Source organism: Triturus cristatus, chromosome 4_1 (assembly GCF_964204655.1).
Source record: "Triturus cristatus chromosome 4_1, aTriCri1.1, whole genome shotgun sequence".
NCBI classification, from domain to species: domain Eukaryota; kingdom Metazoa; phylum Chordata; class Amphibia; order Caudata; family Salamandridae; genus Triturus; species Triturus cristatus.
The window spans coordinates 890,051,404-890,078,627 of NC_140585.1; the positions used below are offsets into that span (position 1 = coordinate 890,051,404).

General features: G+C 42.9%; 1 protein-coding gene across 3 annotated transcripts in view; it reads right to left on the minus strand.

Moving 5' to 3' along the window:
* The window catches only part of TSPAN33 (tetraspanin 33), a 185,527-nt gene extending 160,872 nt beyond the window's left edge, over positions 1-24,655 (minus strand). Inside the window, exon 1 of one of the 3 annotated variants that reach the window (XM_085653644.1) lies at positions 22,738-24,655. In XM_085653644.1, coding sequence (XP_085509770.1) covers positions 22,738-22,836 — 99 coding nt within the window. In that variant the 5' untranslated portion in view covers positions 22,837-24,655. Of the gene's footprint in view, positions 1-18,499; positions 18,590-22,737 lie in introns of those variants that run through there. The other 2 variants (XM_085653645.1, XM_085653646.1) reach the window with 2 other exon arrangements.
* Between the last annotated feature and the right edge of the window lie 2,569 nt (positions 24,656-27,224).

Sequence of the window (27,224 nt, forward strand, 5' to 3'; positions counted from 1 at the left end):
TCTATTACCTGCCAGCGAATATCATTGGCACTGTGCCCTTTCTCTTCAAAGTGATTGACCAATGGGGCATTGGGAACAGAATTCCTGATTCTGCTTCGGTGCTGTCCTATGCGTGCCTTAACAATTTGTTGGGTTTGTCCAATATATGGTAGTCCACAGGGACACAGTATGCAATATACTACATTTTTTGTATTACAATTGGCAAAGAAATCAAGTATTTGATCAACTTTTCCATGAGTGAATTTTTTGGTGTTCACTGTAAATTCACAGGCGACACAATTACCACATTTGTAGTGACCTTTGACACTCGGTAAGCCCCAGGTTGATTCTAATGATCTTACATTTTGGCATGGACTCTCCAGCGATGATCTTACAAGATGATCTTTAATATTTTTGCCTCTTTTAAAGGCAAACATTGGTACGTCAATGCTAGAGTCTATATTTTGAATGATGTGCCAATTTTTTGTGACCAATTTACGAATATCATTCGTGTGGATACCAAACGTGGTGACACAGATCAATTTGTCAACCTTGGTTTTCTCTTTAGGAGTGAGTAATGTCTCTCTAGGGCAAAACCAGGCTCTTTTCAAAGAATTCTTTACTAGCCTTTTTGGATATCCCCGAGTCAACAATTTGTCCTGTAGAATACACGCCTCTCTCATGTAGTCCTCTTTCTTGGTGCAATTGCGACGTATTCGCAAGAATTGTCCATGAGGCAATCCATCTCTCAGGGCCCGAGAATGGTGACTATTATAAGCGAGTAGTGTATTACGCTCAGTGGGTTTTCGGAGAGCGGATCACTTTCACTTCTTACACATGGCTAGACTGATTTCAATTACAAGCCTCCTAATCAAACCCGACTATGAGTCTGCAGGTCTTGGTTACTTAGCAACGGCACTTTCGCGTCTGAAACACTCCCACTGTTCGACGCCCCCGATAGGTATTTCGCTCATGGTTCCTCCACCATCATTAAGCTAGCAGCGAAGGGTGGCCTGTTTTTCACTTCTTAAATACGGCTAGATTGATTTCACTGAAAAGCCTCGTAATTAAACCCGACTATGAGTCTGCAGGTCTGGGTCACCTAGCAACGGCACGTTCGCGTCTGTAACACTCCCACTGTTCGACGCTCCCGATTGGACGTGCTTCAGCGAATCAAGCTCAAATTCTCTACTCACGGCTCTATCGCTGTGATCGTACCTCGCAGACAGGACCTTGGTTTGCCTGCTGCAACACTTCGCGGGATATTCGGACACCCGCTAGAAGAGAGAGAGGTATGAGCATTTTTCCATAGAGTTGCATAGCACTTAGACTCATTCCCATTTCAGATTTTGTAATACGACCGTCCCCCGCGCTTGTGTATTTTTTCACTACAGTTGATCGGACTCGCCTCCACGAGGTGACAGCTATACCAAAGTTTGGAACCTTGCCCAGTGTGGAATATAGAAGTATCCTCACTTCACGCACAATCACGAGCACATCGAGTCACAGTGGGCTACTGCCTCCGTGTGAGCTTCCTCTCACAGGGGTGAGTAGAAATTCTGGTATCTACCTGATACATTAAGGATCAGATTTTGGTATGGATAATAATCATTTTCTCTTGATTCTAACACAGCACCCGGCCGGGTACCTGTGAGTATATTTTAACCTTTTCACCTCGAACACGGTGTCACTGTATACACACCAGTCCTGGACGTTAAGGTAGAGAGGAGTACCCCTCCCCTTCTTTCTTCCTTTCCCACTCCTTGGCCCCCCTTATTTTGACACACATTTATTATTTTCCTTTCAGGTGTCCCTATATTAGACAGTCCTGACGAGACCCTCTAAGTTGGAACAGGGTCGAAACGCCGTTGACGCGATAGGCAAATCACTAATCAACACCTACATTAATTAAGTGTTGTCAATTTGAATTATTAATTATATGTGATTGCCTTTGTAAAGTGAAATCAAAACCTTGTTTGTATGTTATATGGTATGTTAATTGTTTGTTTAGGTTTTCTTTATTGGGACACTAATTTTGTAATTTGTTTGTCTAATGTCAAAATTGTATTGTATATCTATGTACACCTCTTGTGTCGAAATTCTAGTAATATAAACGAAGATCATTCTTCACAAAATAAGAACCAGCGTGTATGGTCTTGCCTTTTCTTCTGACATCTTTTATATTCCCCATTTCTTTTTTTGATTATTATTTTGAGATTATATACTATATTGATAAGTATTAATCCGCATGAGCCATTGTCTCCTTATAGCAATAATGTAAATAAGGCCCCTAAAGGCAAGACAGAAAAGGTCTCCACAGCGTACAGGAGTGTGACACACATTCTAAAGCCCTTCACAAGTTGCTAAAGCACACCACGCAACCAAGTCACACTTCAGCTTTAAGACACGGTACGGCTGGAAACATTCCATGTTTTCAATGGACGCACATGTAATAATGCAAGGCTAAAGAGACCATCGTTCATGAGCCTGCGCACAGACTTCGAAAACCAATGAACTACTATGACCAGAATGCAGCTGGACGTAGGAGAGGACCTTGGAGCATGCACACATTCATTCAACCCAACGGATAAAAAATGGATAAACTACCTGCAGTACATGCTAGAGACCCCCTCCAACACACTACAGAGATTTGACAAGTTTGTAGGACAGAACTTTAGGGCTCTCCAGCCTTCTCACCTCTGCCTGGCACAAGCTAGCTGCCATCCAGAGCCTCACTCCCAGGAGGTCTGGCCCTTCATGGCCCCAACTGCTCCATGACGCAGAATGAGTGTTTATAGCTCCATGGTACCCGTCCTCCCCTCGGTTTTGGCATTGAGAATATGACTTCGTTGTCCTTTGTTGGCTACTAATTCTAGCACATTTTATCTTCTCTAACAAGGGGAAATGAGGGGATCATGCCGCTCTATTTTCTGAGTCTCCAAGAAGGATGCTACAGAATGGATTCTGGAAGGTGAACCCACGGAAATTTAGTTTGGCTTGTCTTTAAATTCTCCTCGTCCACTCTGTCTGCGTTCATTTCGCCTTGCCTTTACCCCTGCTGTTCTCACTATTCTCCCCTTGCCCTCTCAATTTCCCTTTTCTCCGCTCTCATTTCAATGTTGTAATTTCTGGTTTGTGCACTCCTCCCTCTGCTCTTTCATGGTCTCTTCCCATCTCCTTCCTCTTTTTCTCCTCTTCTCCTCTCTTCCCTTGATCCTTTCTCACTTTCTTTCTCCTCCGTCCTCCTCTCCTCGTTTTAAATACTGTTTCCCCATCTCCTCTCTGTTGTTGCCTCACTCGCCTCTCTAATCCCCCTCTTCGCTCCCTACTTTCACAGTGCCTTGATGCTGCAGGAGTCTTAAACAGCTATTCTGATTGTTTGCAGTATTTCCGCTGGGCAGCGCTTCGAAGACATGCTACTTCAGTCAGTCAAAACATTTATTGTTTGAATAATTAAAATCGCCAAAAATACAAGGAATAAAAATCAGAGCAATGTAGAGAAAAAAAGATACAATCAAAAGATCCAGACCATCGTCTCAAAACCCCATAAAATACACAATCCATATGCTAAGAGAGGCTCACGGAGACCAGTGCAAACTCCGGGACACAAACAAAGAAAACAGTTGTCCATGTTAAGGTGGCGGCTGCCTTGTATCAGTCGATATGTTCTAGTATGATATAAAACAGTACTTTTAATGGCAGTTGCACTGTCCACCCCACCCGATTTATATTCTTATTTTATGGGATCCCTTGGGCGACTGCGCACCGCTGAACGCAGTTGGGTACTGGTTAAGGTGCGTTTTGTGTAGTTTCAGTCAATCATGGTGGTCAATAAGCAACAAAAGGAAACAAACTAAAGTGCAATGGTCACCTATATTAGGCTTACATGTTGACCAGACCCACTTCGCCCCATTGGAGGTCTGGAATAGTTTAACTGTCTCCGGAGATCTTATGATAAAGAACCTTAGGGACCGACAGGTTTGCAAGGGGTCCTGTTCTTAAAAGAAATTCCAATTATTTAAAAAAGTTTCCTGTTGTGGGCCAAGACCGTAATCTCGGGAGAATTAAGACAAAGTGATATGGCCTCTTTAAAAGTTCGGCTTCCATATAATAACAACAGAGGTTTCAGAGGGGTGCGACAGGCGCAGCAGAGGCGTGAGTAAAGGATTCTTTCTTACAGCTACAAAATCTGCACTTTAGGTTGTAGTTGGTCCTTAGCTTCACTGCGGCTGAAGGTCTTTAAGTGGCAGAACCAGGAAACTACAACCAAGATATTCCTGCTGCATTCCCTGCTTAGGGATTCTTTCAGATGATATTATAAACGCGCAGTTGCATAGGAAGGGAGGATACCTGTGCACTGTTCCTGTTGCAGCAGGGTTTGTTTGTCCTCTTCCCTGGATTTCACTGGGAACTCCATTGACACAGACCTCGGAGAGCCCCAGTCTTCAGTTGTCCTGGCGATGACCCGCGCAGTCTGAGAGGGCTGAAAGGCTGTCGACTTCATGATATGCGAACACGCAAGCAAGATGCTCTCTATGTTGTCATTACTGGATTTAAGTTAAACAGCTTCACTTCGATGGTCATATATCGGCTTGTTTTTTGATCACACTAACAGTTTCTCTTTTGCTTACTGTGGAACACCTCCAGCACGAGCACCTTTACTGTTTTAACCCTTTGCTCATCGAATTAAATGAGTGGAACACAATATCCCTTTTTCATATTTTAATGTTTTAATTGTTTGACATTGATTAGCAGAACGGGTTCATTCTTTGTATACTGTCCAATAGAAACAACCTGTTTGGGGCTCACATCTGCACCAGGCACCACCTCTCACAGGCAGTTTGTTGGGGGCTTGCATGCAAAGAAACCAAAGTGGGGCTCACCACCTTTGCAACTCACGTGTGGCACTGGTGAAATCTGGAAGTTCCACGCACCTACAGCTATGTTTCTATTTTCTATATGTGCAACTTCTCCTACAGACCCCTCAACCACCAGTATTCGTAGGTGCTCCATGATATCACCACAGAGAGGGGTATATGGTGCAACAGAGCAGCTGCATTTGCAGAAAGCTTCGCTCTTGCACTTCCGGTTCAGCAGGCTGCCCCACACCTAGGGCTTCTTTGCTTTAGGTACACCATATTCGGGGAACGAATGCCTAGATAATTAACGAATGCCTAGATAATTACCTATTCCATATTTAGTGATGCGTCCAGCCTAAATAAATGGCTACAGTGGGATCTAAGACTATAAAACTATTAGACTTTCTCTGCTTATTCCATACTCCTCTCCGACATAGCAATCCGAAATTCAGCAGATGCTAATGGCCGGAACCTCTATATCATACCAGCAGACACAGCCCCTGAATTTATCAAGCACATACCATGGCTCCAAGCCACAACGCTAAGTGTTTGCCACCTCAACAGCACATCCATATCAAGTTCGATGCATATCTTGCAGTAGATCAACAACACACAGACAGAGCCACTGGCACCATCACATGTACAGCATAGCTACAAGCGATACTGTTAGCTATACAATTGCCATCTCGCTGGCACATCCATATCAATTTAAATACATCCTTCATACTTCCTCAAAAGTACATAGTAGATTCCTGGCATCGTCTTGTGCACAACAAAGCTCCCAAGTCATAAGATTGGCTGAAAGCTTGCCATCTCAAGACCACAAACTGGGAGCAATATTCACCTATCAAACAAAAACAACAGTACACATTAGGCACAACTCCTGGCACCTTCAAAAGCGTTCAAAGCGGCTCCACAATATCTAATTGACTAATCTACATATTAACCAGCCTGGCAAAGTTATTTTAAATCCATCACAACCACATATAATGCCATCAACACCTCATAACAGGAATAGGTACAGCAGAGCAAAACAACTACCTGAAGCCGAGCAGCAGACAACTGTACCATCAGAAAGAAACAAACGGCAATGTTCTTGAGTACACACATCCACAAAGATTCATAACAGGTTCTATATGGCCATATAAAATAAAATGAATCATTCAATAATACATTAGTTTACGTTGACCTCACAAGCCATTATCCTATATGACTCGCACCTAAACAATACCAAACAGAACTAAATACAAACATCAAATCACAGACAATGAAAATCCAAGAACTGTAAAGGAGATCCAGATATGCTTGAGAACAAACAAATTGTGAGAATGCATATACCATATCATGTCTGTCATTAATTTCACATTCCTGGACACGGTAAAGTCCCTGATAAAATACTCAAAACTAAAATAGAATCCTGGTCTGGTTAAATATTGGTAAAAAAAAAAAAGTGTGCAGCATAATTCTTTTAAATACTGAACTTCAAAATGAATAAGGTACACAGAAAAAAACAAGGCAAGTGATAAAATATGCAATGGGTTGGGCTCAATTTCTCTCACTGATTCAACTCCAATGGAAGTCAGGCCTCCCAAATATTGGTTTTTATGCTTTCTTGAAGCAGAAGGTTTCTATATTGATTGTTATGCTTTCTTGAAGCAGAAGGTTTCTACATTGATTGTTATGCTTTCTTGAAGCATAAGGTTTCAATAGCCAAACTGAAGTGTACTTTCCCCTACAGAAGACCTAGTTGCAATCTTCTCCCAATTAAACGAAAAAAACTAATTTAGTATGAAATACTTGCAGGATGTTAGACAATCTGAGATAATTAGTACTTACATTAGTTTAAACAATGGAAACTGTATGCAGACAATAATGGGACTGAGTTATGATATGCCAGCTTTTGGTGAACATTGCTTAATTCATCCTATGGAGCAAATGTTTATGCAGAGGAGGTTTCATCATTTGCATGACTGCTGCTAGACACTGCAATAGCACTGCATAAGCAGAAGCGTGGTTCGCAGGAGGCTGGAATGTGTTGACAATGTAAAGAAGAGAAGGGTACTCTTTTACACATGTTAGCGGATTCCAGGCTGATTCAACTCTTCTGGTCTGTGATCTCTGATATTAACCATAGTCACAAATACATTTCAAACTTATATGAGTCTAAGTACTCACTGTGATAAAGCGGACCTTGGAAGAGATTGGTGTGCTGCTATGTTGAGGCAAAAATTGTTCTTGTGCAACTGGAATAACTGTAACATACTCTTGCCACATATGGGGGCGAGAAAACTCCATGTTCCAATGTGCAATGACATTACCACAAAGATATTGAGGCAGATGAGTTATGAACTAAACTAGACGATTAGCTGGAAAAGAGAAACTTCCCAGAAGTAAAGAATTCGAAGACCAGTGTGGTTTTATAGGTGATATTTAAGCTTATTTGTATTTGCACAGACTCTTTTGAACCACAAGTTCTCCTTATTCTAGAAAGTATTTTCCCTTTCGTCGTCTACTTAAATCTACTTTCCTATTCTGACATGTACTTACTTCTAAAATAGTTTATGAACCTGTACTACTAGTTAATACCATTGCATACTGGGTGGATTTGGAACCATTGCCTTGATATGAATGGCTGAAATCTTGAAATCTATTATGTGCCTTAGTGGAGTAATTTTTCTCTCTGCTTCAAAGCACTGTAATGGTGATGTACATAGGACTACTGTATTGGGTTTGTGATATATGATGGATCCATATTAATATTCATGTTCTTATGAATTAAAAAATCTGGATTAGACAAAAGCTTAATATGACGCAGCAACACTGGAAGGTGATCTCTACAGAGAGTAGGGAGACAAGGAGGCCAGAAAGGGAATGTGGTTTATGTATGTTACGTTTCAGGCTGTTGCGCGGCCAGCAATGAGCTGGTTTATGTCTGCCGTCACGTGAAATGGCCGAGACAAAGCAATGTGAAATGGACACCGCGCTTTGGAACAGAAACCTTCCGATGGGCATTGGGTGTCTATTGCTAAAATGAAAGGCGAGGCAGGACCAGGTCCACGGTCTAGATCTGGGCACGGGATCTCTGCCAGAGTTCACCCCAGCCTCACCGAAACCAACACCGGCAGCAACAAAGAAAGCATAAGCAATGGAGGGGCAGGTGATACCGGCAAAACCAACCCCTCTGCCTTCATTAAGTGACAGCGACAGGAGACCAAAGGTGTCGTGAAATCCTCCTGCGTGCACATCGTCTGTGTCTCAGTGATCTTAACGAGCAGCATTGGCTCCGAATTGCTGTTAAGTGTGTTTTCGCAACCCTCCCACTTTCCACTCAGCATCATAGAGTAAGCTGCCTACCAAAGGCCAGTATCTGCCCCTCTGACGCCCTTCAGGGGTCTATGATCGGGAATCCTGGGCATTATGGAGACATGCCCCGAGCCTGTCGCCTGGGCTTCCACGCTGCGCTACCACCGCAACGAGGGGGCGCCCAGGCTGAATTTCCTAATCTCCTCTCGCTGAAGCCTTTGCTCTGCAGCGCCGCCCGATGGCAGGAAGCGCTATAAATAGTACTTAGAGAAGGAAAGTCCCATTTCAGGGCACCTCATTTCCAATAGAATTAATTACAGACTCTGGCCTGTTCCTCTCCGCACTGGACTCCCAGGATTATGCATTCAGGAATAAAAGAGTGATTGTATCCCCAAGAACTCAGAAACGATAGTGGCTAGTATTTTCAAGTTATGGGGTGAAGTTCTGGAAGGGGCCAGGCTGGCCTTCAAGCCTTCTGGGAGCGATTAAATAAGTACTGTTGAAATTGCAAAAAAAACAGCTCCCACAGTGCTGAGATTTTATTGTATTGCAATTGCATTTATATAGCGCTTACTACCCCTGACAATAGCACGCTACTCCTGAACCCAAGAAGCATTAGTGCTGAATTAGTATAGTGAAATATGAATGAGATAGCTACTTGCACGTGTTACTGTTACCGCACAAGATGTGTCCAGTCCATCAACGAATGGCAGGTCCCAACAGTAGGGAAAGAAGATGTTCTGCGACGAACGGAAACAGTGAAGCGCCTCTAAGAAAGTCACAGAAGGATTTGGCAACAATCACTGTCCACAGTCCAGTGTCTGTATGCACAGCTGGGGGTTGTATTGCCCGCGTCAAGGACGGGGGGGGGGGGATCTTCTTATAGAATCATGCCACTGCTTGCATTTTTCAGGCGGGTTTGGACGCCAGACGTCACCCGAAGTAAGAATACGGCCTCACTGGACGTCCGTACGGGGATATTTTCTTCCAACTAAGCGGGTATATTTTTCCGTCGCTAAGTCTGCAGCTGGTCTCTGCAATGTAAACATTTACTTTTTAACAAACATACATGGCCTCCGGCTTTTTAAACAACTCTGCAGATGCAACTGCGATAAACTCCTGGACTGCCATCCCCACTTAGCATCATGTTCTAGAATGCGGGCCCTGTCCCATCTGGATATTATGCGGCAAAAAGACAGCAGCACAAGGTATTGTTTTAATGTTAGCGCTCTTCCTTTGGCCATAGGATAACCATTGACAGCGAGGAGTAGGTCTTCACTCTACCTGCAAGAGAGGTGCACATAGACGTTGCATCCTTCACCGGTGCGTCTCTTTACCTATGTACTCCGTATCTGAGGAATCACATCTTTAAGGATCTTACAAGGCACGGCATGCTTCTGGTGCCTTTATAGGAGGGGTGTCCAACACAGAATCAAGAGGGCCTACTCCATGCCAGAGTTGCAGGCTGCGCACGGAATAAACAAATCATTTCCATTTAGATTACATGTCAATTCATCCTATTTGGATGTTCAGGAAATCTGGAGTGTTTCTGGTCCTACACTGGACTCCCTTACTTTCCTGGATCACAGGGGCAGCTTCTCTGCTAAGGCGGAGGAGCGTCGCCCCACTGCTCCGAGGGCAGGAGAAGGCAAAAATAAAATGATAATAACCCCGTTGATATCATTTTATGTTTCACTACGGGGCTAGGTTAGGGCGGGGCGGGGCTGGGGTCACAGGGGGAGGAGTGGTGAGCACTCCTTAAGTCACAGGTTTCCAAACTTTTCATGCTGGTGACACACTTTTTTGACATTCCTGCTTTAGTGACACGGTAATGCGAGCGAGCGTAGCGAGTGAGCCGGAATCACCACAGAGGTGTTCGGGGGGTTTAAAAAATAGTGGGCAAATGGTGCATTTTCAATCAAATTGGAGAAAGCAAGAAGGTTTAATAAAGCAATTGTGAATCTGTTTTTAACAAAGACAGTGACTGGCAAAACAGGGCGTAAGGTTAGGTTTGTGCCTGAAACAAGAATATAATCATGCACACATCGACACATGCCCCAGGGATTTACAGCACAAAAAGGGCACCCCCACAGCATATGGAGTGTTGGTTTTGGCAAACGTTTCTTCCTTCTTAAATACTAAAAAGAAACATGTGAATCAAATTAGAATAATTCCCAGTTAAAAAAAACAAGGCAGTACATTAGATCAACTGTCGGTTGGGTTGTGGAGTTTTTGTTTCGCCACATTATCAAAAGAAAACCTATTTCCTGTATTGGGCCAAATATTAAGTTGCTGGTGAGCTATTATATAATAATCAACTTTAAGCATGTTGGCCTTGTTTGTCATATTCTGTCCTTTTTTTTTTAGGTCCCGTCTAGGCTGCGCATGTGCTGTCTCGAACAGCATGTTTTCAATCTGTGGGCTTCAGCCCGCCCATTGCCTTACCACTTGTTTGCTCCATCGTGCTCTCATATCCGTCGTTCCCGTTAGTCCATAGCATAAAAGCGTCATGCTTCTTCCTGTGTTTGACCCTCCCCCTGAACATGGACCAAGTGCTTGCGTCCATCCACTACTCCCGTTATAGGAGCTACTATTTTCTTTGTCTTTGAGCACTCCACACGGGTGCTGGTGTTTTCACTCACTCCATCTCCTCCCACCCGCCCCAACCCTGTTGATTCGTTTTCTTTGTAGATCGGCTTTATTATTCACCTCACTCACCGAGCCAGCAAAATGATAAGTGATGTGTACTTACCCCTTTGAGCTCATCCACTTACGCACAGATCAAGAAAATAAATGGCCTTCCTGCTAGTTAGGAGCTTGGGCCTCAGTTTTCTAAATGCACCTGTTTTAACTAGCATATTAATAATTTCCTAAACACCGCTTCATGGTTCGTTGTAAAGGAAATGTACTATGTACCTATCTACTAACTTACACTGCAAAGATCTCTTGCCCTCGCTTTTCAGTATTAGGGCACACAGGTGAACTAGCAATAGCTGCTACATAGCGTCAAGAGATGCACATGCATCTCTTGGCACTATGTAGTAGACCGGGCACAAGTTGAGGGTAGACTGAGTCTATCCACTCTTTTCACAGGGTGATCGCAGTCTACCCTGCTATGAGATTGGGCCCCACAGAAATATGGTAAACTTGTCTTGGTTCAATTTTTAGACACCGGGACACATTCAACAGTGCCTGCACATTGTTTGCTTTTGTTCCAAGCAGCAATGTACAGACGGGGAAGGGGCTTATCAGATTCCAGCTGGGCCTATAACAAAGGTCGAAGTTAAGGGGCCATCAGGTCTCCTTTTCTTGGAGTATCCAGGCTGGGAGCTATCAGGAGCCTCACATCTAAATGAAATGGAGGAGAAACAAAGGCACATAGCTTATCACATCACATCACACAAGAGGCAGGCATGCTTTTGACTTTGTTCAGTCCTTTTATATAAGAGATATGCATGTGTGTAGGAATGTCAGATTTGTTAGTCTGTCCCAGTATTTACACAAACAATTTAAATGCCACTATTTTGTTTTGTTTCTTTTACAGCGCTATAGTGCTACTAATCCCATTGTAGTGTCAGAGTGCTTTATACATACACATTATTCATTGACAATAAATGATGTGTGTAAATCAAGGGAGTGTTACATAAGATGGGGAGAGTTACAAGGTGTAGGAGCCACATGTCCTTCTTGGCTCACTGTGCTATATTAGAAGAATTACAATGTATGAACTGCAAGTAACAAAAGGATCTCTGTGTTCAAAGAGCTAACTCACTTGCCCATTTACATACAGTAAAAATCTGTCATCTGCGCGTTACATAATGTGCTTTCCAGGAGACCTATTAACCCTCAATGCTACTTTGATCCAAAACTGGGACTAGACAAAACACAAACCTCTCCAGCAAATAGTTATTTTACCATTATTATTATTCCCTGAGCTTTACTGAGCACACAAAGATCTCTGCCACAGGTGCCTTAACCCCATGATATTTTAAAATACAGACTTTGCAACCAGTTGAGTAGAACAGATTTACTGCCACATTTCTCCTTGTTGCCAGTTTCTTTGTGGCAGGATTTAAAAAAATAAATACATGTTAAGGCCCCGATTTTGCATCGGGGTTGCATAATTTTTTTGCACAACCCCGAAGCAAAATCTAATTTGTTAAATATTGTAATGAGCTCAAATGTACTTACGATAGACCTGCTAAACAAACATATAACTTTCATGTTTGGTTTCTTGTGCTACTGGCAGTGACTAATATTGATTTTTAGTTTTTGTTTTCAGGGGCAGTCATTAAAGCTGTGAGATAATTGAGAGGATTTGTTAAATAATTGATAGTTGTCATTTTGCTTTGTCGGGTTATTACCTGGTAAAAGTAATACAGTTGTTCAACTCATCGTTCAGTGGGAAAAGCCTGTGGTTTTAGTTCAGCTTTTTGTATACAGCCGGGTGCAGGGGGGAGAGTATTGCCTGAAACAGCTTGAAGCAGTAACTGCTAAAGAGCAGTGAACATGTTGCATTAGCCGTGCGTTAGGGATTGTTTAATGACATGTCTTAACCAAAAGGGTTGGGGTGTTGGGTGTGTGTAAGTGAGAGAGGGACATGAAATAAGGTAGAAAAGGGCTGGTAAAAATGGCCCCATGGCCTGCGACCTCTTATTTAATTATCCTGATCAGGCCCGGCTCCAGGAATTTTTATTTGGGTGGGCCAAGGGTGCATTTGGGGGGGGCACTGCGGGATCGATTTGTCGCATATATGTCTAGGCAGGCCTGCTTCAGTGCCCTCCTTTATCTCTTCTTAGTCTTACAAGGCCCAGTAAAACGCACTCTTTTCCAAATCTCTTTCTAAATATTATCACTCTCAAAAAGTGTTTTTTCTATGAAATGTTCCTTTGATGGGAAAAGGAGGTTCCTGAGGTGGTAGTATCAGGCAACTGACACTACTCGGGCTCCCTCTGAGCGAGCCTTTAGGGAGAATGCCTCTTCATTACTACCTCCACCTGACCCCGGACTCTGCAACGCACTCCCTTACAGGCTTGATTATCCACTACTCCTCTCCAGTGCACCTTATCTCACAGCTGACCTTGGGCCCTAGCCCCATATCAGGCACCATCGGGCTCCACTTTCATTTTTCCCGGTAAAAACAATAGTAAAATCACCTTCAAACTTAAAACATTGAATAAAGCAGTAAATATAATTAGCACGCACTTTAAAGTATGTTCCACAGTAGCCTGTATGACCAGACTGCTAATTAAACAAAAACAGAAAGGCCATGACAGGGCCGGGTTTAGCGCTGATGCTGAAAGTCTTTTTTGGCGCCACACTAATAACCCCTTTCTCCGTAAATACCTTTACTACCACCTTCCAACAGTGCCCCTCATCCCTCCATGGCCCCCCTATTGACCTCTTCCTCGGATTCCCTCACTGCCACACTCCACAAGTGCCCCTGATCTCCCCATAGCCCCTCCCCCTCGTGACCTCCTCCTCGGATTCCCTCACTGTCACCCTCCACCAGTGCCCCTCATCTCTCTGTAGCCCCTCCCCCTCATGACCTCCTCCTCAGACTCCCTCTCTACCACCCTCCACCAGTGCTCCTCGTCTCTCCCTAGCTCCCCCCCTCCACCCCATGACCTCTTCCTCGGATTCCCTCACTGCCGCCCTCCAACAGTGCCCCTCATTGCTCCATAGCCCCTCCCACCACCACCTCCTCCTCAGATTCCCTCGCTGCCACCCTCCAACAGTGCCCCTCATCTTTACGTAGCCCCTCTCTCATATGCATTTCATTTGTTGTACAGCGCTACTCATGTCAGTGTAGTGTGTGTCAGTACTTTACACCACGCACACATTATACAGAGACAATGAGTCATACAAGTATGTAAATCAGTCTACAGGGAATGTCACATAAGCAATGAGGATTACAAGGTGTATGAATCACGTCATCCATACTGGTGGGCAATATATTTTAAGAGGGTTTGGTCTGGGGAAACAACTTTAGGATTTAAAGAGTATTACATGGGGGTCAGCTTTACTGATAAAAATGTATATCTGCCCAAACATACTCATTTCAGCAACATTAGAATAATGAAAGACTGAGGAAGTTCTAACTACATCACAAAACAAAAATAAGCGAAGTTCTAACTACACCATTCATGTTTGTATGCAGCTCTTTGGTGACAGTTCATTGGTCACTGTCCTATGTTAGGATTGTAACTTCTGAACTGCAAGTAGCACAAGGATCTCTGTGACAAAGGCAGTAGCCCACTGAGCTATCCACATAAAACACAGTTCATCTGCATTTAAAAACTACGGACAGACAAACGATTGCCCTCCAGCGGATCATTAATCACCAGCGTTATCTGGGCATGTTGTGTTGTCTTATTTTATCCTGCATCGGTCATGATAATGATAAAAAAATTGTTTAAATGAAGCACGCACAAAGTATGTGTCCTGCTGGTCCTGTGCACATTTTAAATCGAAAAACAAATAGTGACAAATTCTCCTACCTACTTTATTAGTCAAACTGTGTCACAGCCTGGTGTGATAAACTGCTGCAGGGGTCGGGAAAGGTGACAGGAATAAACAAACTTCTTTTCTCCTGCACTGCATAGAAAAGGAAATATCCACGCAGCAGGACAGTCGGCAAAGGTTACCGGTGCCAAACAAAGGATTTGTCCCTTTCGCCATGTGGAGATGGAGGGGTGAAAAAAAAACAAAGCCTCGTTAATGGTCTTGTAAAGACCTGTGAAGTACCCGGGTGCGGCTGCGATAATCTCAAAGCTGTCTGTGTGTGTGGGAAGCTGTCTCAGCCTGGGCGCGCGCACACACAGACAGCTCTTTGAGCTCAATTCCGTTGCGCCCCTGCCTTCAAGCCCTCACTGCGAGGGCCAAGGCTCCTGTTGCGCGACACACCCACGAAGGTCAGGCGACACAGTAACGTGTCGCGACACATACTTTGGAAAGCTCTGCCTTAAGTGTTCATGACTGTTTGGACGGCTAAACCGTCATGCGCAATTTGCATGTTCCCCACCAGGCTACATTACACAGCCTGGTGAGGAACATGCCCAGGCTCCCATTCCCCATCTGAGCGCCGAACCACAGCGCTCAGACGAATCACAACGCTGCACTGCAGCATTGTGAGTGGCTTAGGGGAGGGAGCCTGTGTGCTTCCTGCTTCTGCCGAAGCGAAGGAGAAGGCGGCATGGGACGGGACCGAAGCGCTGGAGGCTAGTGAGCACAGCTTCAGGATGAGAAGGAAGGGAAGCCAAAGAGTGGGGGGACTGGGCAGCAGAGGTCAGGTATAATATATATATATATATATATATATATATATATATATATATATATATATATTTTTTTTTTTTTTGCATGGGGACAGGGAAAGAAGACCATGTTATGTATGGCTCCTACATTACTCCTCTGCCCCTGAGTGACAGATGATTTGGGGAGGGGGGAATAGATAAAATTATAGATGAGTAAAAATTAAATTACAAGTTTTTTTTCACCTCAAGGTTCTGAGTGCCATCATAGACCAAAAATTAACAAAGAGAGGGAGTGAAGAGGATTCCTGGTAGAACCTACCTCCTATGTCATAATTCAAATAAACAATGTGGTTCTACTCAATGTGATATAGAAATGTTTTTTATTTTGTTATTTTCAAATAGTGAATAAATAATGCAGTGCTTTTTGTGATGTCAATAAAGGCACTGAGTGTTTTTTTTAAAATACCCCTCACACACTATGAATTCCCATAGTGTCGTGCTTCATCATGGGGGTCTTCCCGTCCCTCTACGGGGCGGGGCGTGCTTCGACCAATATATAAATGGGAGCACTGTTGTTAGGTGAAGGAAGAAGACTATGTGTAAGGTGATGGTGAGTGTGATAGGGTTAGTGAGTGAATACAAAATTTAAAAAATCCTCTAGCTAGTGGAAAAAACAGACTTTATTCTATTCCCTATCTGAGAATATTAAAAATGGGGTTACGTAGGGGGTGTATGTCAATTAGATACTCCCTACTGGGTCAACATGTTTCGTAAGCAGTCCCCACTGCTTTATTCATCAGGACCTAAAAAATTCTTATTATGTCCCTACTACACTCGGAATCTTAATAGGGTTGTATGCCTATTCGTTGAATTATCACTCCTCCAAATTTAGAGAATGATTAAAGGTACATTGACCTCTGTTGATAGAAAATAGCGTATCTTCGGTGTCTGTGGAAATAAAAGCATGAATGAGAAACAACCAATGAGTTGTTCATATAAACACATCTCCATACTGTGGATATTTTATATATACTAGCTGGAAGAAAAATTAGTGATATATTTTTCTCGCTGTATAAAAATAGTTCGTATTCCATTGGTTATTCTGGCTTCTTGTTTTGCCAGCACACGCGTTTACACACTTGCATTCTTTCTTATTTCTCTGTCACAGATCGTGATATATTTTTCTGTGAATAAATGCTGGATATATTCCACCAACACTTTATCAATGACCAAGTTGCAATATGCAAAATATACTCGTTCTTTCATCCTTCGTAGCCAACACTCACATTCATACATCCTTTTTCAGCCAAATTACAAGTTTTTTTTCACCTCAAGGTTCTGAGTGCCATCATAGACCACTTAAGCTTCGCTTGAGAATGCACAGATGAAAACATCCTTGTTACTTACTTTTTACTCATTTATAATTCTACATGTTCATGAAAAGGTACAGAAATGTATAGCAACAAAAAGATGCAGATGCACAACTAAGGCACGGAGAGATCTGTAACCTGAAGAAAGTACCAGGGACTAATATGGGGATAGCAAACAAACACCCTCTTTCACAGTGACAGACTGCTAAAGGAGGGGGTGTGGTCTGATCAGAACCCATTTGACATTTAAACTAAACATCTTTAAAGACAATCTTAATGTTAACAAAAAAAAAAAAAAAAAAATCAACATGGTGGGGATACTGTGACTCTTCATTATCAAAGCTCTGAAAGAGCGTGCTAGGAAGGTGAACGGTTTAGGCTTTTAGCTGTTACTACTTTTTGAAACCGTTTCCCTTATACGTCTGTGTCATGATCACTAAAGTACACCCTGCCACACATTCAAAGGATATTGCAAGTCACTGAGGAGTTCAATGAACATTTAGAGGGACAAGGCCAAAGGCTGAGTACCATTACAAGATCATGGAACTACACTGTGCCTTGCAATAGCCTTATACTATCTAACAGGGGCTACTTTATTCCTTATAATACATGGAGAACCATGATATCCTGCCCATACACTTCCTAAATCCTTGGTGCCTTGCTATTTCATGTGCATTGCAGACTAGAAGAATAAAAGCAGAATCAATATTATGAAATAAAACACACCAAAAAGAAGTTAGTATTGTTTGCAAAAAACATATTAGAATCAGTTTAATATAAGGCACATTAAAAAAAAATGTTGTGACCCTGATTGTGTAAAAATATGCAGAGATGCTATCTTTCCTGCAATGACCTATAGCAGTGCTTCCCAAACTTTTTGAACCACGACCCAATGTTTAGAATGACAAATGTTCATGACCCACTTCGTTTTAATGGACATGTAGTGCATGATTTTTTAATGTAACTAACGCATTGAGTGGTAGCGCACTGTCATTTACACACAGCACAATTTCCATTGAAATGGCCACTAATATTGCACAGACATACAGTTTTAATGATTAAACTTTATTGCACTCAAAAGAATGTAAGGAAATTGGGGGTTCACGGATTATAATTTTTTGCATCACTAAATAAAGGGTCTTGATTTGTTCTGATCCCATTAAAATCTTGGTTTCAAGCACACTTTAGAATTACAAAAAGGTGCTTCATTGTTGCTTTCCTAACTGCTGAATCTCTACAGTTAATTTATAGATATTTACACGTTGTTATGTGCTACAAAAAATGACATACTAGGTCCTTCCATTCCCACTCCCTGTACCCCAGCACAATTGCCACACACATCACTTTACTTCCTCTAGTTGCAAAGTGGGAGGAGTTTGAAAACACCAATCCCCATGTTAAAAAACATAAGCAGCAATCTGTCAGTAGACCTAGCCTTACATTTTACCTTCGTCTTTGAAGGACAGCAAACGTGATAAGATAAATACAGAATTTAAAAGGCATCTTTATTTATTGCATGGACTTTTGTGAAACACTAAAAATCGTCTCACAACCCACCAGAAACCCACAGTTTGGGAAAAATCGACTTATAGTGTGGAAAAAATTAACATGTTGCCAAAAATATCTCATTTCTTTTGATCACTTTTTCTTTATAGAAAAAGAAACAAGAAGAAAAACCCTTTTTCAATTTTCCTTGTCTAAAATGCAATTTTAATTATGGTTTGCAACCTACCTTTCACCCTGTCTGCTGGATGGGACAGCAGGCATGTTGACTTCAGAACACAATTGCTATAAGTTATTATGGTTCAGCAGCTATGCCATTCTTTATTACAGGAGACTACAGACATCACAAGTGGGCTGTAATAAGAAATGAAAGATGGGCTAATAGGATTGCAGGCTCTGATGTATTACTATTCAATATGTTTACTTTGGGTTTCTCCACATCACCTGATAAAAACACCAGCAATAAGCAACAAAAAAAAGAAGTCAATATTTTTCAACATATGAAGTGAGACCCAGTATTAAAAAATGTCTACGCTAATGGCAAGTCTTGTAACTAGTGAAGCAAATTTGATTGCATTCAGCTTGCAGTGAATTTAAACATGGATGGGGTCTCTCAGAGGGAGTCCCAGTGGCTGCTAAAAGGTCAAGGAAGGTGAACCGCCATCTTGTGCTGCATGCAATTTGTCATCGTAATGAACACCATTTATACCACACACAGCCTCCATGTAAACTACAGGTAAACCCAAACACATACTTGGTTGAAAGAAATGAACGACACTGGAGGACTGACTGGATTTATCCCAGAGAGGGTTGGTAGACTCCACTCCCATGAGCACAAGCTGCACATTATGTTCCTTCACTAGGACCTCAGCTGCCACCAACAGCCTGTCCCCGCATAGTGTGTGGGGGGGGTGGCTTTAACCATTCCCCACCTTGGTGGGGGGGCATGGGGAGGTGGTGGGAGTGCACTTTGGTTTAACTCCAGACCGGTAGATGCAGGTGTTCTGCAGGTAAAATAATACATGGTGCACCTCCAGTTGGCACCCAGATGCTGATTGCGTTGCTGGAAAACACAGGGTCACAATTAAAATGGAGGCTGGAATAGGTGTGCACACATTGAAAGGGCTTGCTCCCTAGAAAGCAATTGACCAAGAGGACCTGCAAAGGCGTCATTCTAAATTGACAAATGAGAGGGGCGGCACAAGCATCACCTCCCTTGCACATTATAAAGCAAGGGTCTCCAAACTTTTCTGTAATATGGGATATTTCTGGCCAATGCAACTTTTCAACAGTTGCTTTTATTATTAGTGTTGTAAAAGGGACCACATAAGACAAGATGACATAAGTGGCCACCATATGCAAGATTACCAGCAGTGATCACCTCAGTGCATCAGGAATGGTGCCAGCAGAAATATAAAGAAGGCTTTGTCAATATGGGATGCCTCTACATGGGTAATATATAACATCCATAGCTACAATGCCTCTGGCACGGAGGTAATACAATTTGAAAAAAATCACTCCAATGCCACATGATTTATCACTCAAATATTATCTTTAAACAGATTTTGGAAATGTATCTATTTTTCGACAAATATCAGCTTATGAGCTCTGAAAATAAACACATTTTCCTATTGAATATACAATCTCAATTTTGGTATTATGTATATTATTCAACCAAGCAAAAGCTTCTAATTTAGTTGACTAGGCTGCACACAGGAGAGCTACTTGCAGGTAGCTGGAGAGCTACCAGTAGCTCATGAGCTACTCGTTGGAAAAGCCTGTTATAGAGCAAACAAAGTGTCAGGGAGAATTTTGGGGTCGAATTGTGAGATAATGGAAATTGTAGATTAGTTGCAACATCCAAAAGCAGTCCCATGTATCCTGGCTGCAGCGGGCCCGGTATCCATAGTTTAGCTGTGGCAGAATAACTACATCCAGCACATCGTGTGCACTATATCACACATATCAAGATCTCGCATGGCAGTGATTCGTCTTTGGGGGGGGGAGGCCACTCAAGACCACCATGACTACTTATTGTGCTGATCCTCATCATGCGGCCATCACTTCAGTCTACATTTGTCCTCACCCTGTGCTTGCTTTTCCATTACTTCTTTGTCTCTGTATCCCTCACTGGCAATCTTGTTTCTATGCGTCTCTGCGCCCGTGTTCTTCCCCCCTACATAACCTCTCTGTGTTTCTCCCTCCCTTACAATAGCCCCTCTCCACCCTTGCCATGTCTCTACTTCCTGTTTTTGGCCACTATGTTATTTGTAAAGCACAAAACTATCACCCCAGGGCATCATGGAGAATCAAGCATACCCTCCTTTTTCTCATAAGCTTCAATGTGAAATGCTAAATTTGCCCAGTACTGCAGAAAGCACCTTCTCCCAAAAATATTTTTCTTGCACAAGCTGTAAATAAGCCCTATATAAATAACTATGTTTCCTGGTTGATCAACAAATATCTACACGATCCGCTTAAATAATGGATTACACTGCGTACGGACTCAGAGCTGCTGAATAAATGTAAGTATTTCAGAATCGGTCAACAAACTTTGGTTGACATAGGCTAAATAACGACTGTGTCGGCTGAACAGCATGATGTAGATTTCTGAAGAAAGGAAAATAAATGGTCCGTATATCCTAAATGCTTCTAAAAAAGGTGAGGTTTATCGGGTGGGGAATTAAGTTAGTTCTAGTTGAATGTCAGTAAAATACGAGAGCTTCCTTCATGGGCTGGCGTAGAACTAGACTTGTAACAAATGGACCTCTTTGGAGAAGGCCATCTCTTCGTGTAGGAAGGATTTGGCAACTGTGGCACTGGCACAATAAAGATAGACTCTGGCGCAGTTAAAGGCTCACATGTGACCAATCTTTAATACATTTTTAATTACGATGCCCATGATGGACTAATGTAACTATAAAATGCTTTTAAACTAGAGTGTGAATCAAAATTGAACAAAAAGCATTGTCCAATGTGCTACCTTCTCATAATAAAATGGAACGGGTTGCTACATTGCATTCATATATAAATCATTTATTACATGCAGAAGGATATGGTCTAAAGTACAAGCGTCAAGTTGAAAGTGATGTTTAAAAAAATGTATTCCCCCTTAATGTGTAAAATCATTTGTTTTCTTTATTGAAATGTTCAAAATTGACCCACACCAGGGTAACAAAGGCATCATCAAAGTGTATAGTGAGTTTACAATACACCAATAAACAATATTAGTCTGACTCTGTAGACAGTTTAGTCCACTCAGATAGTCATAGAACCTTTTGCCAGATTGTGTTAACATTCCTACAATCATTTACAAACTTTTAGTTAGATTTGATTCTCATTGAGAGCTTTTTGTATTAAATACCTTTGCCACAACAAGACCACTGGCATCTTATTTAGTAGTTACCCGGGGCTATCCTTTGTTTTACCATAAGGGTTTTTTGCACAGGTTCCAATTATTACTTTTCTTCTTACTAATGGAATCAGTCATGAGGGAAATCATTTGAAGTGGTTTTTTTTGTTGCATTTTAATAAGGTGGTACGTGAAGGTATAGGGGAAATGGAACATAAAGGAATAGGATGACACAATATAACAATCTATTTGCACATACCAAACCAGTTGTTTGTACGGCACAGTAAGAAATATTTTGCTACCTTAGTTACATATCAAGATCTAATTGAACAAAGTCAAGCAGGAGTAGAGCGAGCGTGAAAGAATACAAATGCGGCTAAACAAACTGCAATCATTTTGATGCCTCATAATCAAATGTTCTTACTGATGTTAATAGTGAACCTTAGAAAGCCAGTGGAAGGGAGGCAGGAAAGGATTAGAACATGCCAGGCAACAACTGAGTAAACTGAAGGACACCATGAAAGCAAAAAGAACAGATTGTGCAGGTAATAAAACAGTTCAGCAGCTACACCACTCAGTGAAATCCACCTAGGATGCGGAAAAGGGTGTTTAGTAAAAGTGGTCAGTTTATTACGGTCAGTATGTCTTGGTGTAGCATGGAACTGTTTGAGGTTTCAATGTCGTTGGGAGTGTCTTTCAGAAGGTGATCCAACTGAGTTTGAGGATTGCTTGTTCGCCACGTAATGTTGCAGCTGCGGAGGTCCCCTATCTAAGCATTTATGCCAAATACGTTTAACGTCATTTGAAACTAATATGTTTAGCATACATTGTTGCACCAATAATAAACATGCAATATGTTTACATAATAAATATGCCATGAAGCTAGTCTGCAATTGAGTCCGGTATTACTGTACTCCATGGTCAAAGTTACTTCACAAACTACACCACACTTTCAATTCCCATGTGACGGACAATGGAAGTAGTATAGAAAAGACAAGTAAGAGCTGCCTGTTACGAATCAGCAGTAGCACGAACAACACCAGAGGCTTCAACATGTCATTATGTCATACGCTCTCCGTGCAAATAACGGGACTAATAGCATGAATAGCACTTACCCAGAAGAGCATATTGAAGAAGAAGAGAAGGAATTTCACAGTACGGCTGACGAAGGAGAAGTCTTCCCCTGGGAGGGTGGCGGCTGACCTGGGGGCCATGGTGGCTGAATAGCAGTAGATGTTTTGGGATAGCAGAGGTGGTGGCTGTCCAATTAGGGGACCGTCAACTTGGTAAAGTATCAACCCACTTAGGACCTTAAAACCTATGTACGTGCAGTGCTACTATAAAGATCCTTAACACAAACACAAACACAGTGTCTAGTCGAAAGCAAAGCGGGTAGAGGATAAACAAAGTGCCCAGGGAAAGCTTTCTGAAAGTCTGCTGTGGTCAGTGCTTAATTTGTAAAGAAATAGCTGCCAGGGTCCACAGCTTTGCTCATAAGTGCGCAGCCAGAGCTACTGAATATTGAGGGTGCTGAATACCAAGGCTCCATAGTTTTGATTCCACCTCATGCATCTCTAATCCACCACCAGACACTCTCTGCCTCATTATCTCACTCTTTCAGGTTCTTTATCATCACTGCTTTGTCCCTTTGTCATTGTCCGTATTTCTCTTCCTCCTCCTTTCCCCTTGCATGCGTTTCCTCTCTCTGGCTCTAGGTCAAAGTCTGAAAAAGATAAGTACTGCTCCCCAAAAATGAGTGCCAGAGGTCCACCACCTGCAGCCACCAGTTAAAATGAGACACTGGCTGTGGAACTTGTGACCAGTGGTGGCGGCCTTTCAGATGGGTGAAGCAGGCCCCAAGTGCACCATGGAGGTTCCACCAATGACCCAGGAAGCAAGGCCAGATTTCTGGGACAGAAAAAAATGAGTCGTAGGTCTCTGATCAATGCGGGTGAATGTGTGCAGCTTAGATGCTCAGATCGTCTCAGTGCATGTTAGGCGATAAAAAACAAAGCCACAGGCCCTGCGCGCTACTGGCAGGTCAGATTGTGGTGTGTAGGTATGTGCAAGGGATGTATCCAAGAGGGTACAGCACAGCGCATATTAAAGCGACTCACTGGCTACACCGGCTGAAGGATTTTACGTCTCTGAGGCAGCCTCTTCGCAACAGAGTGGCCCCTTACCCAGCTGAAGGATCAACAACTCTACGCACAAGAAGCACCTTACCTCCTCAAGCATCCACTTTCTCTATGTAGCATCTTACTATCAGTAAACGCATTAACACCTTCCTTCCTCTGCACACGATAGCAGCTTACCTCTCTTGAAAAAAAAACACCACACACGGAGACGCATTCGTCCTTCCTCTTACGCAATAAATGTAATAAAGAAATAAATTAGCTTGGCCCACCTTTGTTATCTAGGGGGCCTCCCTCTTCACCTAGAAGCACACACTCTCCCAGATACACCCTCTCCACTCATGGAATTGGGAAGCACCGTTTTCTTTCACAGGCACTGGACTCCTCCGAACCTCCGGTTCTAGTGCCCAAATTACACCAAGCATTCACGCTGCCGGGCTCACGCAGGAAATGCCTGGATAGCGCCCTCCCTCTCCGTGTCTAGGCACCTCTGTCCCTGCACTATGCCAGCACCTGACTGGACGGGTAGCACACGCTTTCTTCCTTCTCTGCGCGGATTGCCTCCCGATCGCGCAGAAGCTGAGGGAGTCACTGGCGGGGCTCAAGACCTCAACAGCTGATAGACTTTGATCCAAAGAGTAGTCAGTCTGGACTGGAGGTCGGTCTTTGGCCGCCCTTGCCCCGCCCACCTATTTTGGGCGACCGCACCCCCCTGTCATTCCTCAGGTGTTTAGAGCCGCCTCGTTATCTACATAGGCCGCGCCCCTCTCACGCCTTGGTCCCGCCTCTTCCACTCCAATTGGCTGTGCCCTCTCATTCATCGTTTCCCTGCGCCCCGACCCCTTTTTTGTGCTTTCAGTTCTACAGGTCTGTACGGCACGTCTTGCATTCTTTTAACATTTTCTGGCCCGCCTCGTTACCCTCTATCGGTAGTTCACTCCACACCGTCTGTCTGAGATGGCAGTTCTTAAAAGGGCTATGACGAGGTAGTGCTATATGGGCTCCACTCTGACATTAGAACTGGGGCATAGAGCTCCCCGAGAAGTACACTTAGAAGATGGAGAACCGTTCTCTGCACAGCGTAGCTGATCTACCCACTCCAATCCCGAGATCTCAGCCTCCACGATGACAGCAAGTGACCCCCGTCACAACCAGTGATTGCTCTTTTAACTGAAAGTCAGACAAGAAACAATCATAGGAATGCCAAGGACATCAGAGCAACTGGAGCTGATGATCCTGTGACTGCCCCTGGGTGCATTTCTGCATGCTAATGCAACGCTGACAAGGCAACCATATTATTACTTTACATACATTTTTCTGCATTTTAAATATTTTTGCTTTTTAAATATGTTGGTGATTTCCATGTGTGAGAAGAACATTCTATGCGATCGGATGTCCTCCCTAACTGACCCTGTGTACTTTAACCTTAACGTTAACAACTGTATCACATATTAGGCTGTGGATATTTCGCAAACGGCAGCGATTTCAAAACCTAACTTTTCACGGGAATGATGCATTACCTAGTTATGTCCTTTAACCCCTTCTTCGCTCCTAGGCCTGTCTCCCCCCTGTGCTAAGCCTTTTTTGGCTATTTGGAGTAGTTCGCGCTTACACCCCTGTAACTTTGTGACCACATAAGGTATCCACGTCAAATTTGCGTCCTTTTCTTCCAACATCATGGGGATTCTAAAGGTACACAGGGTTTGTGGATTCCCCTGGAGGGGACCCAGAAATTAGCCAAAATACAAGATTTTTTTTTAAAAATGGGAATAAAGGGCTACAGATGAAAGCGTCTGGTTTTTTTTCCCCTCCAAATGGTATCAACAAAGGAGTTGTGGTGCTAAAATCACACTTTTCCCAGCTTTCAGGGACAAGCTGACTTTTGGCAGAAAACCAACATTTTTACACAGTTTTGGCATTTTTCTGGGACATAGCCTATTTTTGCTATTTTTTGTGCTTTCAACCTCCTTCCAGTTAATGGTAGAAATGGGTATAAAAGCAATAATGGATCTTGCAATGGTTTTTTATTATGTACCGGGTATATAGCAATTAATGTGGGAAAATATATACATGGAAAAATCGGTATGAAAGACACTTATGTATTTCTGAAATTGGAACACAATATAGAGTTAGGAAACAGTAGATATTTGCACATTTCCGAAATTGTGAGTACCCATACTAGCATGAGAATTATAGGTCATTTTTCAAAATGACTTATTTTTTACACATTGTCTTTCATGTGGAAGGCAGAAATGCATCAAAAGTCAATAGGTAATAACAGTTGCTCTACAATTCTGTGTTAACCTAAGTCTCCCGATAAAAATGATACCTCACTTGTGTGGGTAGGCCTAGTGTCCGCGACCGGAAACAGCTCAAAATGCAACGTGGACACACTTTATTTTTACAGTGAAAACTGACCCCATTTCTACAAAGTGCCTAGGTGTAGATTTTGAATCCTAGCTCTGCCAGCACCTAGGGAAACCTAGCAAACCTATACATTTTTTAAAACTAGACATCCAGAGGAATCCAGGATGGGGTGACTTGACTGGCTTTCATCAGGTTCTATTACCCAGAATCCCTTACAAACCTAATAATTTGTTAAAATAAAAAAAAAATTCCACACATTTCTGTGGTGGAAAGTTCTGCAATCTGCATGGATCCAAACAATTCCACCCACCGCGCGTTCCCCAAAGTCGTCCGAGAAAAATGGTACCTCACTTGAGTAGGTAGGCCTAGTGCCGGCGACAGGAAATGGACCACAACGCCACGTGGACGCACCACATTTTCACAGTGAAAACGGACCCTTTTTTTGCAAAGCGCCTAGCTGTAGATTTTGACCTCTAACTCTGCCAGCACCTAGGGAAACCTAGCAAACCTATACATTTTTGAAAACTAGACACCCCGGGGAATCAAGAATGGGGGACTTTACTGGGTCTCACCAGGTTCTGTTACCCAGAATCCCTTACAAACCTAAATTTTTGTCCAAAGAAACACATTTTCCTCACATTTCTGTGGTGTAAAGTTCTGGAATCTGTGTGAATCCAAACAATTCCACCCACTGCGCGTTCCCCAATGTCGCCCGAGAAAAATGGTACCTCACTTGAGTGGGTAGGCCTAGTGCCGGCGACAGGAAACGGACCACAACGCAACGTGGACGCACCACATTTTCACAGTGAAAACGGACCCTTTTTTTGCAAAGTGCCTAGCTGTAGATTTTGACCTCTCACTCTGCCAGCACCTAGGAAAACCTAGCAAACCTATACATTTTTGAAAACTAGACACCCAGGGGAATCAAGAATGGGGGGACTTGACTGGGTCTCACCAGGTTCTGTTACCCAGAATCCCTTGCAAACCTAAATTTTTGTCTAAAGAAACACATTTTCCTCACATTTCTGTGGTGTAAAGTTCTGGAATCTGTGTGAATCCACAAAATTCCACCCACCCCGTATTGCCCAAAGTCTTCTGAG